Here is an 18629-nt window from a genome sequence, read left to right on the forward strand (position 1 = left end):
TGCAATGAAACTATGACACGTGGCAAAAAGCAAGCTGGAAACAGCTGTTGAAAGGACGTGTGCAAGTAATTTCGCGGCCACGCGCCCGAAAAATCGCGCCCACGCGCCTGGAAAAGCGTCTGGAATGACCATATAATGTCACGTCACCATAACTTCCTGCACGTCCTGACACAGTCAGAAGAAACCGTCGCACGACGTTTCAGAGGTTTGGACTGTTCCTATCTTTCCACCAACCTTTCGAATTTCAAAAATTCAAAATTTAAAAATATTAAAAAGTAAGCGGGAAAATACCCCTTACCTTGGCAAACAAGTAACCGTAAGACGGATGCGGGTACAGTGTAAAGGCAAAACCCTTCACGCACCTAGCACCCGCAGGGAATTGAAGCCAAGTAAAACCTTGGCAAACAAGTAACCGTAAGACGGATGCGGGTACAGTGTAAAGGCAAAACCCTTCACGCACCTAGCACCCGCAGGGAATTGAAGCCAAGTAAAACCTTGGCAAACAAGTAACCGTAAGACGGATGCGGGTACAGTGTAAAGGCAAAACCCTTCACGCACCTAGCACCCGCAGGGAATTGAAGCCAAGTAAAACCTTGGCAAACAAGTAACCGTAAGACGGATGCGGGTACAGTGTAAAGGCAAAACCCTTCACATACCTAGCACCCGCAGGGAATTGAAGCCAACTTTGGCGAACAAGTAACCGTAAGACGGATGCGGGTACAGTGTAAAGGCAAAACCCTTCACATACCTAGCACCCGCAGGGAATTGAAGCCAAATATTCCTCGGCAACCAACTATAAGACGGGTGCGGGTACAGTGTAAAGGCAAAACCCTTCACATACCTAGCACCCGCAGGGAATTGGCGCCAGGAATACCTTGGAAGTAAAGTAACCGTAAGACGAGCGCTGGTATAGTGTTAAGGCAAAACCCTTCACATACCTAGCGCTCCGCTAGGAATTGAAACCAAGAAGGATCTTCTGGGCAATGCTTGCGGAAGCGGAAATAACATCCCCGCATAGCGGGAACGTCGAGAACTACGTTGTTTGAAGCTCCAGGATGGAATTGGTGGTTTTAACATAATTGATCACTATGTTCAAAACTACCAAAACCTCATGGAGAGTCCACACAAGTGGGACTCAACGCTCCTGACTTGCGAGGAGGTTACAGACCTACCCGCATCATACCCAAAGACCAAGCAGGAAACTCGGGAATTTCTGCAAGTGACAAGGACTTCCGCGGGAAGAATCCCTATGGAAAACCTTAAAAAACCCTTTTCAAAACCCTTTGCTTAAGTCCAAAAGTTCACCTCACTTTATTAAACACGCATGAGAAGAACATTGGACTGGGGGGACTTGAAGAGGTAGGTCCCAGCAGAGCCCAGTTGGACCCGCAAGACTCACCTTAAACAGGGACGTCTGCGCAAAAACCAACTGGATCCGCAGGACCAACCATGCTCAGAGACGTGACGTCCTTACGCGCAGTACGCAAGCTGGTCCCGCAGGAAATGCCTCCCAATGGTGAAGGACTCCGCCTGTCCCCGCAGCCTCGGATACAAGCCATTAGGGAAGGCCACCCGCGCAGCAAGGCTACACGCACAAGGCACTTAGCTCTCAATCATTCAGTGTCACCTGAAGGAATGAGCGAAGCCGGGAACAATCCCGCATAAGGGCGGGAGGTGGAATACTCCCGCCCAAATAAGCCAGTCCGTACGATACGGGAAGATCTTCTGTACTGTACCTGACGAGGTATGGGAAAAAGATCTGACTAAAGATACGACAGCTTATGGATAACAGTATGGCGAGCAGCGTGCTCCTACACTGTATGTCACTATTAGCCGCTGCCTACTCACCAACTATTGTCATACCACGTGCGTAGCCGGCAGTTGGTAGAAAAGGAATAGTATACAGCAGGCCTGGTCGCTATCAGCCGCTACCTACCCACCAACTACCAGCAGGGCACGTGCGTAGGCTACTGTTGGTGGAACAGGAACACTGTTGCAGCCGGCCATACCTCCTTGGAAACCTACCTTCGGCTATAAATACCACAAATGGTATGACCATCTGATCTTATCATATCATATCACATTATCATCATATTATACCTGATATCTGCTCTAGCAATCTCTTAATATACTTTTATATTTAAAGAGCAATCTAGTCTGATTCTCACGCCGGAGGGTGGTTACAAGGAGGAACCCCCCCCCCCTTCTCAGTGACGAGCTCACGGTGTCTGTTTTGCAGGTTATCAGAAGAACCATCTTCAAAGGGTCTAACCCCTCGTGGGAAACATCTATCTAACCCCCAGGTTATCAGTAATCTGTCCGGGGTCCGGTTAGTGTTTCTTCACTAACCATCTTCACCACATAGCTCTAGCCTTGTGTATCATAAGATTTGAAGTTTCAAAACTGATCAGAATATCTTACTGTGTATTTTACCTTTGGAATCTGATTTTGATTGCTGCCTCAAGCCAATGAATTGCACATTCCAGCTCAGCTTCGGAGCTAATCAAACATCTATTGGTGTACCGGATGTAAAATTCCTTCAAACGACACAAATATAACAATAATTTGATTATGTGCTAAATTTTTAGACGACAATAAGTAACACAAAGTTCAGCAACTTGGGTTCAGTGGGCCAGGTCAATTTTGGGTCAAATCGTAAACACGTTTAGCTAAAAGGGTTGTTTTCGTGTCAACTTGACGGGTTCATGGGCTGACAAATTTAAGCCATTTATTTATTACTTATTTAAAATGCGCGTATGTAAAAACTTGATCCATTTGAGTATTTTTCTTACCGAAATTTAAAAGCTTTAAATCTAAATTGTCAAATTTTAAATGCAATAGCTAAACAAAAATAAACTTAGTGTATTAATACATAGAATTTTAAAGTATCAATATATAGTCAGTCATGCCCAGTAAAATCCCACCGACAGCAAAGCTATAAGTAGGGTCTGGGGGGGTGGGATGTAGGCACACCGTACCTCTATCCAAAGGAATAAAGAGGTGGCTTCCAGAGAGACCCTCGGCTCTAAGTACATGTGTATGAAGCAAAATAAAGGAAATCAAAGTTTAACAGTTATATAAAAACTACTACTAATTATAATAATATTAATAATAAGATCACAGTTTAACAGCTATATAAAAGCTAATAATAATTATAATAATAATAATAATAATATATGTAAGGGAAATACCATTATGGTATGTGACCTAAATAAGTAAAGTCTAAGCCCTAAGGTATTCAGTTCTCTCTAAAAATCCTTAACTTTAATTCTACTTCTCCACGAATTCCTATCATCAACCATGTCCTCGGAGAGGTTTAGGTCTATCAAATCATGCCTAATCCTCTCATCCCAAGTCAATTTCGGTCGTCCTCTACCCCTCCTCCCCTCTATAGTAATGTTTTCTACGGATCTAACAGGATTCGTCGTCTGTCTTCTCTTTACATGTCCAAACCATCTCAATCTCCACTCTCTTATCTTGTCTGCTATGTTCGCCACCCCTAATCTCTCGCGAAACACAACGTTTTGATAAAAATGGTCCGTGTCGTATCAAATCGCAAACCAGGCATGTTCAAAAGCTCTTAGATTAGATCAACTTTTAAACCACAATTAGAATCATTTTAATGGGATTTCTTCCTCCAGTAAAATAGGAGGAAACTCAATTATTGTAATATCAGATAAACAAAGCTTTAAATTACTACTATCAACTTATAAATGCGTACGGAACAATATTTACCGGGTAAGTTCGCCAACATCATCACAGATTTCATAAACACTATAAAAACCGTCATCATCATCTTTGTACTAAGCTTAATAACAATTTCAGCATTTTGCCATGATGGTTTCAACAAAGTCAACACATTGATCATCCGTAGAAAAGAGTGTAAGTCGTAGAAAAGAATGTAAGTCAGATACTAAGATTGCACCTGATCAAAAGCTCTCCTCTTAATGTGTTTTCAAGAAGCAACTCACATGCAAAGTTACACAAGTGAACCTAAAATACAAGAATGTCAAACTTATTAGCCACGAGATGAAAAAAATTGTTTGGTAAAAGAATTCAGTTACATATATACCAAATGACATCTACAGAGAGCATGTTTGGATACCGATTAAATGAGTTGTAAGTCAACAAAAACGTGACTTTTTAATGCATAAAAACCTTCTAAATTAGTTTATTGAAATTTAAATTACTAATGAAAACTATAAACTTTTTAGTCATATTTCACAAATTTATTGTTCATAAAATTCTTCATCACCATGGAGAGAAAGTGTTTAAATTAGAGTCTACATGGACCATTCTTTTTGACAAGTACACTAAATAACATATTTTTGCCTAGTATCAAGCTCTCCATTATTAATTAGAAGACAAAAAAAATATTGTTTAAGATAATTCACATACATGTAGTATGCATTTTCTAATTAGAAAAAAGGATGATGGTGTGTTTTCACTCAAATTGTTGAAACTAAGGTCTCTACATCAATATTTCAAAAATAAGTTCCACGACGATGTATATTTAATAAATAATTTAAAGAGAAGCAAGAAACATCTTGTGAATTACTTACATATTTTGTAGATTACTCAAATTTCCAAGCATCCTTCCTAAGTCCATATTCTTTAGTTAATATCTTCAAGCAAGTCATTGATTCTCCTGTATCACAAGATAAAAATAGTGAAACACACAATAAAAGAAAAATGAATTAACCACTTTATAATAAATAAAAAATTGCCATACAAATCGTTTAGTTGTGTTACAAATCGTTCAGTTCTGCATCATAACCACTGTTGAACTATTATTGTATAAATATATCATGGAATAATCAAACTACATAAACAAAAAGGATGGAGAAATTGCATTAAAAGATAATGTACTACTATAAACGGATTCCCGTTTCAAGTAACTAACTATGCTTCCACCTATAAAAGAAAAGTCAAAACGATGAAATTTATTGATATATCAAGTTATTAACTGTCTATGTCATAATATAGATTAATGGTAACCGTAGTAGATGACCAAAATTAAAAATTTTGAATTATATGACTTTTCATTCCAAGAAGTATTATTATACCCAACAATGTTTCCATGATAACCTGCGATTCATTTTAAGATTTTTTTTCACTATATAAATTAAAGAAAATGGACAACATTGTAGAACGTTTTCAAAATATAACTTTATATTATGTATATTAAATTATTTCTACGTATTCTTATAACCTACTTCATTTGTACAGTTTTTTAGAAGTCCCAGGGATTAAAGTGCTAAACGCCCTAAACAGATTTAAAACATGTTCATTTGATTAACATTTGGCCCATACCCTAAAACCAAACTATTTCCGTTACTAATGGATTGGTTTGGTTCTGTTTCAAAGTTCAACGGTCCGATTTCAGCTTTCAATAAGAGAATAACGTTACAAACAGCGTGGCTTGTGATTTGACCAAATAACCATCAAAACCGGACCATGACGTGCGAACACCCCTAATATAATCCACTATTTTTTTTTTCATTTAAAACAATAGATGATACTGAATAATAAACTCGTGTTCTTCTTACTTGGGTGGACGGAAAGATTCGTCTATTTGTAGCCACAATTTGAATCCAGTTTCCTGAAGAGAGACAAATTGCTAAACATATCAATCTAATATATGTAGATAGCACTTCAGCAACTTGTAAAGCAAATTGCATTTTCATTTTAACTTTTATTTTCCAAAAAAATGTTAGATCATATTGCTAATATAATCAGAAATGGTATAGAATTGAAAGAAACTAATTATCAGAAAAGGAAACATCCAGAAGGAATTCCGTCTTGTTGGGTACTTACCTCACGATTAACTGTGGACCTGTCTCACTGCAATGTTGAGTTAAATTACAATCAATCCATATAAGAACCAACATGATCATCATCCATAGATGTAGCATCTTTCTTTCTTTCTTACTAAACCTTGGCATAGGTTCATCACCCATTGTCGAATCATCTTTCTTTCATTAAGGCATTTCATCAGACAGTTGGTGGCTGCAATGCAAAAAACCTAGTGTGAATCAATTCGGAACTGTTATAATTCCACGCACTGATTACTTTATCACATAAATAAACAGCATAATTAACACGTGTTCTCAAAAGTAACTGTAAAATACTTGAAGGAGAATGTTCTCACGTGTCAACATAATAGTAGATAGTAGATGGTGGTTACAGCCTAGTAACAAACAAAGTTGTGATTAAAGCTATTTCTTCTCAATCACCAACTCTTCACCCCACCACCAACCGTCCCTAGCAATAATATAATAATATTGCAGGCCCAAATCATAGTTTCAACGTTATTTTTCTTATATTTTATAGATATATATATAATGTTTAAGCATACGTTTTTAACATGTCTAGTATATGTCGTCGGTCAATCAAACATGATATGACCGCATATTCCCTTTTTACCATCTACTAAACTAATAAATGCAAATTGTTTCAAGTACATTGTTAGTTTGTATAGTAGTTCATCAAACAAATTTAATAAATCAAAATCAATAGTCATCCACTATCGCTTTGTTCATATACATTCTTTTTTAAGCACATATTTGAAAAGGATATCATTTGCATATGTTCGCTAGTTATGTATAAATCATGATTTATGACGACGGGCCACCTTTCATTTTGGACCCAAATGCTATTTACAACCAAGAAGACAATAAACTAAAAGAATTCCTATTAAATTATAGGGGTTGGATTTGGTAGAAAACAAGTTTTGTGTAAGAATTGTAAGAATAGATTCTGACCATATATAATCAAAATTGATGGTCAAGATCTACTTATTAAAACTGATTGATTTCCTAATGATAATTAAGGGCAGTCTGGTCCATCTTTTAGGCTTATTAAAAAGGCTCCTCATTTAAATTCCAGAAAAGTTGCACCCCTCTATCTGACGGTTTCTAAAAGCAAATGAGGATTAAATTCCAATTTAATATTAAATCTTTCCTAAAACTTGATTAAATCTTCGCATTATTTAATTTTCTAAATATTTTTATTAAATCTTTGCAACAAGAAATATATAACTAAACAGCACTTATACTTTCTGTGTAGTTGTTCTTGTGTTGTTATTTTACGAGTATTATTGTTCATGTTGTTAGTGTGTTGTTATCGATAATTGTAAACCATGAAGATCAAGTCCTACTCTTACTTGCCCTATATTATGTTGTTATTTAAATAGCACAATTATTAATAAAACATTGAAAAACCAACACAGATATGTTTTACCGGTACATTCGATAAACATTAGCAACATGTAATTAGTTTCAAGATGAAGAATTAAACATGCACGCCTTTATGATTAACAAATGTGATATTTTTTTTTTATTTGTAACCGCAGACTTCTCCATGATTCCATGAATATAGGAGACAAAAAAAAATAATGACAAATTAGTTTTTTTTGGAAAGTACTATAATGCCCTTTCATATTTATTTATTAATGTCCATGTATCATCTTCTAATTGGTTCCTACCATTCTCATAGAAACACATTTTTTATTTGATCCAACCTCTTAAATTATATATATTTTTAATTGTAACAATAAAATCGGAGGAAGTTCAACTTTGTCAACATAGAAGTTTTGAAGTTTTATAATTTAGATGGAAAAAATATACCTTTTGAAAACTTCGAATAACAGAATCGATCATCACGGATTTACCATTCGCTACTTCAACAGTATATGAGCTCTTAAGTTTAGATCGGGGCTTAGCAAGCAAGGACTCAAATTCAAAAGACACAAAACTCATATCGGCACCGGTATCAAATAAAATGGTTGCAAAGTGGTCGTCCACAAGAAACGTACCGTTCACCACATCGCCGTTTTGTTGCGCTTGGTGGGCATTCATCATGAAAGCACGCCCACGGTTATCTTGAGGAGCTTGAATGGCTTGTGCGACTTAAGCGGCTTGAGCCTCTTGAGGTGCAGGTGTTTGAATAGCTAGCAGTGGTGGAGCTTGATTAGTCATCAATTGAGGAACTTGTGGCTGAATCGCTTGGTAGGCTTGGTAAGCTTGGAGCTGGAATTGCGGAGCAGGAGCCAGCCGAAATGTGTTCACGTTTGCGAGTCGTGACGCACTACGAAAGTGGCCAAGTTCACCACAATTATAGCAAGCCCGCATTTGGTTAACAGGTTGGGCATATGGCACGGGTCGGGGATTTGGTTGAGCAGCCTTCGGGGGAGCCGCTATGGTGGTTTCACGACAAGTGGGGCTAAGATGCCCGTAACGATTGCAACGGGTGCATTGTAGGCAAGAGGCATAGGCGGGATGGTGATGTTAGCAGGTGCTACAAAATGGGTGAGGTCCGCCATAGGGTTTCTTGAGAGGTGGTACGGGGTTGGCTTGGGTTGAAGGTGCGGGTTATTGGGTTAGCGCGTAGTTCTTGCGCTTCTTGTTGCGGTTGTGGGAGGAGTATGCGGGTTTGGATGATTCGGGTTCAGCAGCGGGTCTTTCGATCGGTTTCTTGGATGATTTTAATGTCAAAGTCCCGGCTTTGACATGGTTGTCGGTTAGGGTTGCGGCTAGTTTAATCACATCGCCAAGTTCCTTAGGCGAACTACTAAAGACGCTATCTTGGATTTGCCTTGGTAGTCCCCTAATGTATTTCTCGATGGCACGCGAGGTAGGGGTAACAAGATGCGGCACTAGCACGCTCAACTCGTTGAAACGGGTGGTGTAAGCCAAGTGTTCACCGCCCTCTTGTTTGAGGTTCCAAAACTCAGCCTCCAAGTTCATGAGCTCGTTGGAGGACAAAACTCTTGGGTCATAAGATCCTTCAATTCATTCCATGGCAAGGCCATGGCAGCTTCAACACCATGGGTCGACTTTTCCTTGACCCACCATGTAAGTGCGCCTTCCTCGAACATACCTGTAGCGAATCGGGTTCGCTTATCATCAGGACATTCAATTTGGTAAAACACGCTTTCCATCTTTTCGTACCACTGAAGTAGGGCAGTGGCACCTTGAGTTCCATTAAACTTGGTAGGTTTGGCATCAGTAAAGTTCTTGTAGGTTACAACGGGAGCTGAAGGTGGGGGAGGAGGAGGGTTAACGTTGGCCATGATGTTCTGGTGCATCTGGGTCATGATAATAGGGAGGACTGCTGTCAAGTGCTTGGTAATCTGAGAGGTTATCTTGCTGCTAGATGATCGACGCTTAAGGTTGCGGGAAACCATTCTGCGAACAAGGGTAACGAAAATCGTGAGACTCGGAATAGTGCATGATATACATAAAGAAAATAAATCTTTTGTAAAGCTTGTTAAAATATGAAAACCACAAATATAATGAGTGTGGTGAGGAACTTAGAGTTTTCATGAACCACCATGGACTCTTGTTGTCACACCCCGACCATTGTCGGAAATGTCGGGGCGCAACCGATTATTCATCGCACACGACACTATTAAGTGACAATATTTAATCAACTCATTTAAATTCATAAAAACACAAAGAGTCACATAACTTGTTCATACAATAACCGAATTCAAATCATAGTAAATAATATACTGTTCGTTTTGCTAATATCCTAATAGTCTCGATAACGTTTTTTTTCTTCAAGTCCTCGAGTCAACCTAAAGTCAAACCTGTAATATTGCATAAATAGAATTTGTTAACACAAAGGTTGGTGAGCAATTTCATAATTTTTGAACAATAGATTTATAATATGAAATTCCACAACTTGTATACAAAACAATAAATAATAGCAACAATTTAGATAAATGAAATCGTTAATAAGAATACATTAACGACACCTTTCTATAAGGGGATGCCAAATATACTCGGATTTTGTATGAAATCGTTAATAAGAATACATTAACGACACCTTTCTACAAGGGGATGCCAGATATACTCGGATTTATGAATCAACCATCCAAAAGCGGTAAACACATTAGCACTTAAGCATATAAGCAAATAATCACCAAATCGAGCATTTATTTAAGTAAAGTATACAATAAAGTTTGTGGTTTCAAGTATAAATCATTTGGATTTGAATAAGTTTGCAATGTCACCCCCAAAATATAAAAGAGTAAAAACGGGGGATGAAAGTACTCACGTTCAAGTAATAAACTTGAAAGATTTGATGATTTGGAAATTAACCAGAACTATGAGTTTAACGAACGAAGCCTAAAAGAGAAGAAGTCTTATATTAGAAAAGTTGTCTTGGAAGTCTTTAAACGAAAATAAATGATAAGAAATGTAAACAATTTAAAGTTTAAGGTTTAAAATGTAAATATTTAAGAAATTATAATAATAGTCCTTTAAAAATGTAAGTTTGCTCGAAACCGGGTTAAAGTATCTAGCCCTTAATTTTACTCAACCTATGTTAAGTAATAAGGTGGGTAAAAATGCAAGAAAGCAAGTCCCTTTATAATATAGATACTAAAACGGGTTTTAACGAGTGTTCGGGTGGTCGGTTCGGGTCTTGGTGACTTGACCAAACCCAAAGTCAACTTTCCCAAAATAATAAATGTATGAGATAACTCAATAAATCTTAAAGAGACTTAACCAAGTATGTAGTTCTATTGTTTTAGAACTAACAACGTCCGTTAAGCGAGTGTTCGGTTTAGTCGGTCCAAACTTTGTTATAGGATCAAGTTGGATTCAACATTCCGAGTACTTTGTGAAAATAATTAAAATCAGTTTATAAAGTATTTTTAAAGAAAATATATAAGCTTTAATGGTTAAAAACACACTTGTGTGTCTTAAGCGAGTAGACTTGGTTTAGTTCGGTTTGGTTCGGTTTTTATCTTGGAATAAGGCCAAGAATGGTTACCACATGTCCAAACATCATAGAACTTGTAAAACAATTTATAAATAATAATACCAAAGTCTTACATACAAAAAGTCAACAACAAAGTCTTTAAACGAAAGTTCGGTTTTCGGTTCGGATCTTGTTTCGGGATACGACTGAGGTTAGATTCTACAAACCCATAACCATGGAAACTCAAAATGTAAAATAGAACTAAGATGAGCAGAAGTTAAACAAGTATAACAAGTTTGATGGTTAGATGCGGAAAATATATATAATCAAGGACTACTATGAGTCCTCCATGTAGCTTTGTCTTATGGGCTAGACACTTAACCGTCCGAGACCGGAGAAATACCCACCGAAGGTACAAAGGGTGCTAATATATATATGTTGTATAACAATCTTCAAGTATAAATAAGTGTTAACAAGTTGATTATAATGTAAGACTATGGTCAGTTTGACTTTGGAAAGTCAAACTGCCAAAAAAAAATATGAAGAACACCTTTGAATACTTGAGAATTGGAAGGGAAAGAGATGAATGAGCAATGATTAATGAAGGGGATATGGGTGTATATATAGGGTGGGTTGAAAGGGTCAAGCATGGGGTGTGATATCAAGGTTTGGATGCAAGAGGGGTCAAGACAAGTCACAAAACAACAAAAAAAAGATGGGGCTGGTCAGCACGTCGGTTCGCGTCCGGAAGTTCGTTTTTTATGTATCTTGAGCGTTTTAAGTCCGTTTTCGAATCCGTAAAAGGGGTTTTTCAAATTAGACAAGCGGGAATGTTTTAGTAACATAAAATCCAATATTTTATATAAGTTTCATGCCCTTCCCGAACTCTCCAGGTAAGCAACCAGGTCCCGAGGCTGATTGAGATTTATGCACATTGTTTATCCTTAGATTTCATGAACCTTGGTGTCAAGAGTTCGGGAAACAAGCACGTCCCCCTTCCAGTTAGTACATACCCGCCACGACGAGTCATCTTTATGCAGAAAATTATCGGAACACCATAATAGAAATTGATTTGAAAATTTTGAAAATTTTTGCTTTTAGGTATAAGCCTTGGACTTGTGTGTGCTTTGTGTACATGAGGCGTAAACGAATTAAGCAATATAGCAATAATAGTAAGTGCGTTCAAACAATCAAATAAAGGCCCACATAATTTTCTAATCATGCAACCTAAACAATTTAAACAATTAAGCTATAGCTAAACTAGAACACTACGTCTAATGTCCTATCTTATAGCCACGGCTCTGATACCAATCTGTAACACCCCGGCTTAAGCGAAAACGCCCGAGTGTGACGTACAGATTGCTCAAACACACATGGCACTATTAAGTGACCATAATAACATTAATTCATTAAATAGCCAAGTACACAAGTTCAATCAAGTAAACAATACGAGTTTAAATCAAAGATAAACAATAATCAAAACAAATGTCTCGTTTATCAAATAACCTAGGTAATCTAAGTGTCTTCAATACTTCAACCTCTAATCACGGTACCTGTAACATATGTATAAAATATGGTCAGCTATAAATATAGCTGGTGAGTTTCCACAGTTTAAATACGTACATAAAAACCATACAATTCATAGACATGTGGTAAACGAGCAAGTAAGTCCTTTCCAGTTGGTACAACCAACGTACTTGGATAATCGCACAAGTAAGGTCCTTTCTAATTGGTAACAACCAACGTACTTGGATAATGAGGCCCTTTTCCACTCGATACAAATGGACCGGAGTGCAAAGGGGGGCGTATGATTTTACTAACAAGGCTTCCCAATCGTGCAAGTAATATTCGTGCAAGTAATACAAGTAACACACAAGTCCATATACGAATTGTAGTTTTGTAATAGAAGAAATAATATTTTAATCTTTATAAGGATACATATGCTACCCCAAAATATTAAAAAGGGGTAGTGAAAAACTCACCTTAGTAATTGAGGTAAAAAGGAAAACTCGAAAGCGTTGAAGATGGCAAACAATTGAACGCGTCACGAAAGCCGAAACGAGCGATCCACAATAACTATTTTAGGTAGAAACAAGACTTAATCGATAATCGTATGGGATTGTATTTATTGTAAGACTTGTAGCGAACATTTTATATTATTCTCTATTCTTTGATAATAATATTATTATTTATGTTTTAACGGGATTTCGGTTTTTGTTACGATATAATTATTTTAAATGACAAAGATACGAGGCTTGAATATTCGAAATACTTGAGTTAAGGTTTATGAGTCGAAATTATAATCAATGATTTTAACAAAAGGTTTTTAAATGAATTAAAGTTTACATTTAGTATTAACGAAGGATTTTAATTACGGTTTTCCAAAACGAAAATTTGGTTTTTAAGTGTGTAACGGTGAGATATATGTTATATTTAATTTACAAAATTTTTATTTAATTTAAAAAGGTTTGTATAGATTTATTATGATTTTTAAATAACCTAATAATTAAATAATGACTATATAGTTAATTAAAATGCATTACAAAAATATATCTTGGCCCGGGTTTCAAACCCGGGTCTCTCCGAACCAAGCCACAAGAGTTAACCAGTTGAGCCAGCCGTTATATTCATTAAGATTACAGGTTTAAATTATTAAATGTACTAACTGTTATAATGGTATAATATTAATTATAAGTTACAAAACAACAAACCAGTTAAAAGATTTACCCGGGGGTTTCGAACCCAGGTCTCACGTGTGTCAAGCTCATAACCCAACCAGATGAGCCAGTTATGAAATTCATTTAAGGCATGGAAGTAATTAAGATAAACAGAACTTAGATTCATCTTCTCCAATTGAAACCCTAGGTTTTCAATTGGAGAATTGGTTCCATGAATGCTTAAACCAGGTTAGGGGTTTATTTTATTGGATCAAAACTAATCATATTCATATATTAATTACCCGTTATCGTGTTGTTTCGACGGAGAAGACGACCTTGCCAGAGCCGGGCTTTGGAAGGACAATTACTGATATTATAGGGTGATTTGGAGAGAAAGAAGGGTATGAGGGAGTTGTACAGTGTCCTAAGCCCCTATTTATACACTCAATTGGAGCGTGTATGCGTTAAATTTATTAATGGTGATTCCGTGATTTCCGGCGACGATTGCGGGCCAAATCCGCGGTTTAAAACTTGTTACAATGTAATTAATAAGTTGATTACGATGCCATATCAATGATATAACGCGTTAAACTAACAAAAAAGGTCAACGATTGACGTTAGGGGGGTGTTTGGGGCTTGCCGGAGCCGCTGCCGGCGACGGCAGTCGGAAAAACAGGTAGGGGACGGGGTTAGGGTTGGGTTGTTTTTAAAATAATATAATTTAAATAGTATTTACACTTCGGGTCCCTCAAGTTCTCTAAACATTATAAATGAGGCTTAACAACTTTTTAAGTTATAAAAAGTATTTAAAGTTTACGTTTTTAACCCTAAACTTGATAGTTTCGGTTTTTGGATTATTTACGCGTTTAAGCGGGTTATCGATAAGCCTCGTAGTAATAAATGAACGGGCGTTTTAAACATAAATGTCAAAAATTTTTATTAATAATTATGACCAAATAATCAAACGACCCAACAGGTCGGGTTTACAAATACAAATACAAATCGAAAATCGACGAATGTCACAGATCATTACCATTCCATTGTCATGTTTTGTTACCTTGCAAGAATAGAATGATTAATCCCTTTACTATTACTGTTAATATTTTTATAAGTAATAATAATCAAAAATAAATAAAAATGAAAAATAAATAATATTAATAATAAAGGAATATTCATAATAACTATTTTTAGGACCCTCGCGCTGTAACGAGATCGTTAAACTATACATGCGTTGTGAATGTTTACTTATCAAATTTAATATATATATATATATATATATATATATATATATATATATATATATTGATAATGTAGTAATAGTTATAATATAATAATAGTTATATTATAATATACAAAACAATAATGATGATTATATAATAATAATAATAATAATAACTGGAAAATAATAATAATTATTATTATAATATAATTATAAACTTTGTAATTGTAATAATGATTGTTGACAATTTTGACTTTTTCATTACTTGAAGGAACGAAAAAAAACACATATACCCAAAGGAATGAAAATTCTAAAAATGGAAGGAGTTTCATTCCATTTGGAATGATCCATTCCATTCATACATGGTAACCAAACATGCATTTTTTCATTTCTTTAGAATGATCTATTACATTCCACCTTCCATTCCTTCATAACAAACACTACCTTAGTTTAATTCCTAATTGCATATATGTGTTATAAACTATGAGAATAGAGAGGAGGATTAATTCATTCATGCGTACATATAATTATTATAATGAGACGTATTTATATTTATAGCAGAATATCTTTTGTATGGTCAAGCTATTCTATAAAAGAGAACAAAAATGAGAAAGACGAGAAGAATTTGCAGCCATAAAAAAACCACTAAAAAAATAATGAAAAAATATAAAAAAATAATAACTCAAATTTTAATACAAAAACGAAAATTGTATAAAACACAAAAATGTTTTCACCATCTTCCTCGTTCTAAAAAAAGATTACTGTGTCTTTTTGCTTATCATTGTATCTATTTTCGTCATTGATTGCGTCTTTTTTTCTTGATATTGTGTTATATTACTAAACATTATGTCATATTTTGTTCGGCATTGCGTTATATTTTGCGATCTGTTATATCTTTTATTGTTTATCATTGTATTGTTTGTTCATTTTCGGCATTGTGTCTTTCGCGTTTTTTCTTTTTTTTTTTCTTTTTCTTTTTGAATGGGAATGATGGAGGAAACATTTTGGTTTTTTAATTTTTTCAATTTTTTTATTTATGTATTGAATTATTCTTTTTTTATTATTGTTTTTCAAAAATTTTTTTTTTGGGGTTTTTCACTTTTTGTGTGGCACAAATTCTTCTTACACTTCTTATTTTTGTCTTCCTTTCCATTTTAACTTTACCCATATTCTATAATTAAACTACAAGTTTCTTATAACAATATAATATATGATATTTCCAAAGTGCTTATAAAATCTATACAGCTTACCGCACCTAAAAAGTTTAATTACAATACATTATTGAATGTGTTCGAGATATGATTCTTGAACAAAAATCTGACTTTTTTATTTATTTCATATATTTTATGACCAACACAGGAGAGGCTACATGTTACACCAGGATTTTGAGTTGGAATAGAGATTTTAAGAAATGGGATATTTATTCACAATTTTGTCACCCCTTGTTGGGCATAGGGACATAAGGTTTGTTGCTAGGCAGGTTGTATCAACATGCCTTCATTCCTTTTTCTTTTGATACATTTGGGTCATTTGTCCCTGGTGCTATTACGTTTCTTAAAAGAATTCAGTGGATCGTACACAGTAACATATTAGTGCCAAAGAACTGTAACTTTGTTTTTAGTATGATCGGATTTTCTATTTAAAAGACGATTGTGACGTAATTTATTAACCACTTACCTACCTTTCTAGTATAATTAGATCCTATTATGAAATTATATGGAAGTTCTAGGTTGAATATACTTAATAAACTATTGAATTGACAAAAGACTAATCTATATGTATACAACAAATAGGTTCAAAATTACTAGTAGCCGAATATGACTTCGAGAGTCAAATTTTATAATCAATAGTCATCACTTGACAAGTCGTAAAGCTCTTAATTTGAAAGACAACTTTTATCATCATCATCATCATCATCATCGTACTCAGTATATCCCACCAATAGCAATGCTATGGTAGGGTCTGAGGAGGGTAAGATGTAGACAGCCTTATCTCTATCCCATAGGGATAGAGAGGCTGCTTCCGGTGAGACCCCCGGCTTGATAGTAGTTTTGCATCAAGCCTTGGACATAAGGCACATAGCACTCAATCATTGGGACACCGGCTGATCGGTGCATGTGCCCTTGTCTTTCGGCTATCAACGCCACCACATGATGCCTGATTAACCTTCCGCTACTTTTAACGTTATTTTCACGAGATTAGTAAAATAACGTCAAAATTAGTGCAATTTTACTTTTGCCCACCCGAGGGTTCACACATATATATATTATATGCGCGCACCGCAAGCAGGGCGTATAATGTATATACGCAAAAGTTTCATTTCTGAGAGACAACTTTTATGAGAGACTAAATTGAGTCAATGTGTATGGTTATATTTCTGGCAAAAGTTTGTCGCATAAAATTGATTTATTTTTAACGGTTATTGTATTGTTGGAGAATTAATAATTAATTTATTAAACATTATTATCACACATAAATACAATCAACCTTTCACAATTTTTATTTACTCAAACCTTCCACCATTTTTATTCACTCAAACATTCACCATTATTATTCACTTAAACCCTCAGTGGTTAATTTCTCAAACGATGATCTCGGGATATTCATAGCGCCGAACGATTCCGATAACAATATTTTTTTTTTCAAATGATAGTAGCATACATTTTTTAAAGACAGAATTACAAATTTTGTCCTTTAAAAAAAGCCAAAAACCGGTTCGTGTCCTTTTCTAAGTTTCCTTGCAGGCGGTGTACTTTAAACTTTTTTTTTCTACACGTTATGTCCTTTACGCTAACTGGGTTAGAAAAACACAGTTAAATGCCCTCACGTGAGGTGCATGTGAGGGCATATTGGTCTTTTTACCATCTTCTTCTTCTACTTCTACTTCTTCATTTTCACAGAATTAATCAAACCAGAAATTGGAGGACCAGTGGTCACAGTTGGTGCGATAGCATACCCGAGATCCAGATTATCCTCGTGATTGAGGTCGGTCTGCTCAAAAATAGGATCGGTGTAGAGTGGTGAAGAACTTAGATCAATCAATTGAGGATCTGTTGATTGAGTGTTGTTCGTATTTGATGCAACCGAACCAGAAATCGAAAGATTAGTTGTAGTCACACCTGATGCAAAGCCTAGATCCATATCTCTATGAATGTCGATTGGCTCAGATACAGGAGCGGTAAGGGAATTCGTCTTGGTCACCAACGCCAAATCGATTAACAAATCGAACGGAATTTGAGACCTGCAAGACCAATCGGAAGGAAGTTGGACTAGAGGTAATCCACCGCCTACTCACCATTAATTAATTTTCCGACCAACCACCCCCCATCGCCACCCACGAATCATCTTTTCACCATCTTCCTGCAAAAACCCTATACCCTAACTTGGAATCCCTATTGTGAACCAACAACCACGGATCTCTTCCTTCCAAATCTGAATATCGAGACCTGCAAGACCAATCGGAAAAGCAACAACTCATACCACCATGACTAGAAGCTGCCGGAAAAACGAGAAGACGAAGCGAGAAAGAGCCGCGGGTTCGTTTCTGATTTAGATCCGGTTTAGGGGGTAATTGTTACAGGTGAATTGGATGGTAGTTAGACGGATTCTAGGCGGCTGTGATGTTCAGAGGGTGGTTGGCGGTAACATAGAAGAAAGATCCTGGTAGTGGCCGGAATTTGAGGAGGTGGTGGTGGTAGTGGTGATGATGGAGAAAAGTAGAAGAAGAAGATGGTAAAAAGACCAATATGCCCTCACATGCACCTCACGTGAGGGCATTTAACTGTGTTTTTCTAACCCAGTTAGCGTAAAGGACATAACGTGTAGAAAAAAAAAGTTTAAAGTACACCGCCTGCAAGGAAACTTAGAAAAGGACACGAACCGGTTTTTGGCTTTTTTTAAAGGACAAAATTTGTAATTCTGTCTTTTTTAAAATATCTTATCGTGTAAGTTGAGGAAGACACAACAGTATCATCAAGCATTTCTAAAAAAATCTGCGTGATTGCGAAAAAAGATAATCTAGTTTAAATTTTTGTATTTTAATT

The 18629-nt window shown here is 36.0% G+C and overlaps 1 protein-coding gene and 1 long non-coding RNA gene across 2 annotated transcripts in view; one reads left to right on the forward strand and one right to left on the reverse strand.

The window, feature by feature from the left end:
• Positions 1–18306, forward strand: part of LOC143601874 (E3 ubiquitin-protein ligase PRT1-like) — a 228406-nt gene extending 210100 nt beyond the window's left edge. Inside the window, exon 8 of the mRNA XM_077079159.1 lies at positions 18272–18306. Within this exon, the coding sequence (XP_076935274.1) occupies positions 18272–18306 (35 nt within the window). The remainder of the gene's footprint in view (positions 1–18271) is intronic.
• LOC143600487 (uncharacterized) lies at positions 4357–5996 on the reverse strand. The gene is made up of 3 exons (XR_013147479.1): positions 5818–5996; positions 5550–5602; positions 4357–4648 (listed from the first exon to the last, which is right to left on the reverse strand). It is a non-coding gene; the product is annotated as an uncharacterized LOC143600487 (long non-coding RNA).
• Positions 18307–18629: the final 323 nt, after the last annotated feature.

Source organism: Bidens hawaiensis, unplaced genomic scaffold (genome assembly GCF_021521415.1).
Source record: "Bidens hawaiensis isolate Kalapana, Puna unplaced genomic scaffold, B.hawaiensis_p1.1 tig00001960_1, whole genome shotgun sequence".
Taxonomy (NCBI): domain Eukaryota; kingdom Viridiplantae; phylum Streptophyta; class Magnoliopsida; order Asterales; family Asteraceae; genus Bidens; species Bidens hawaiensis.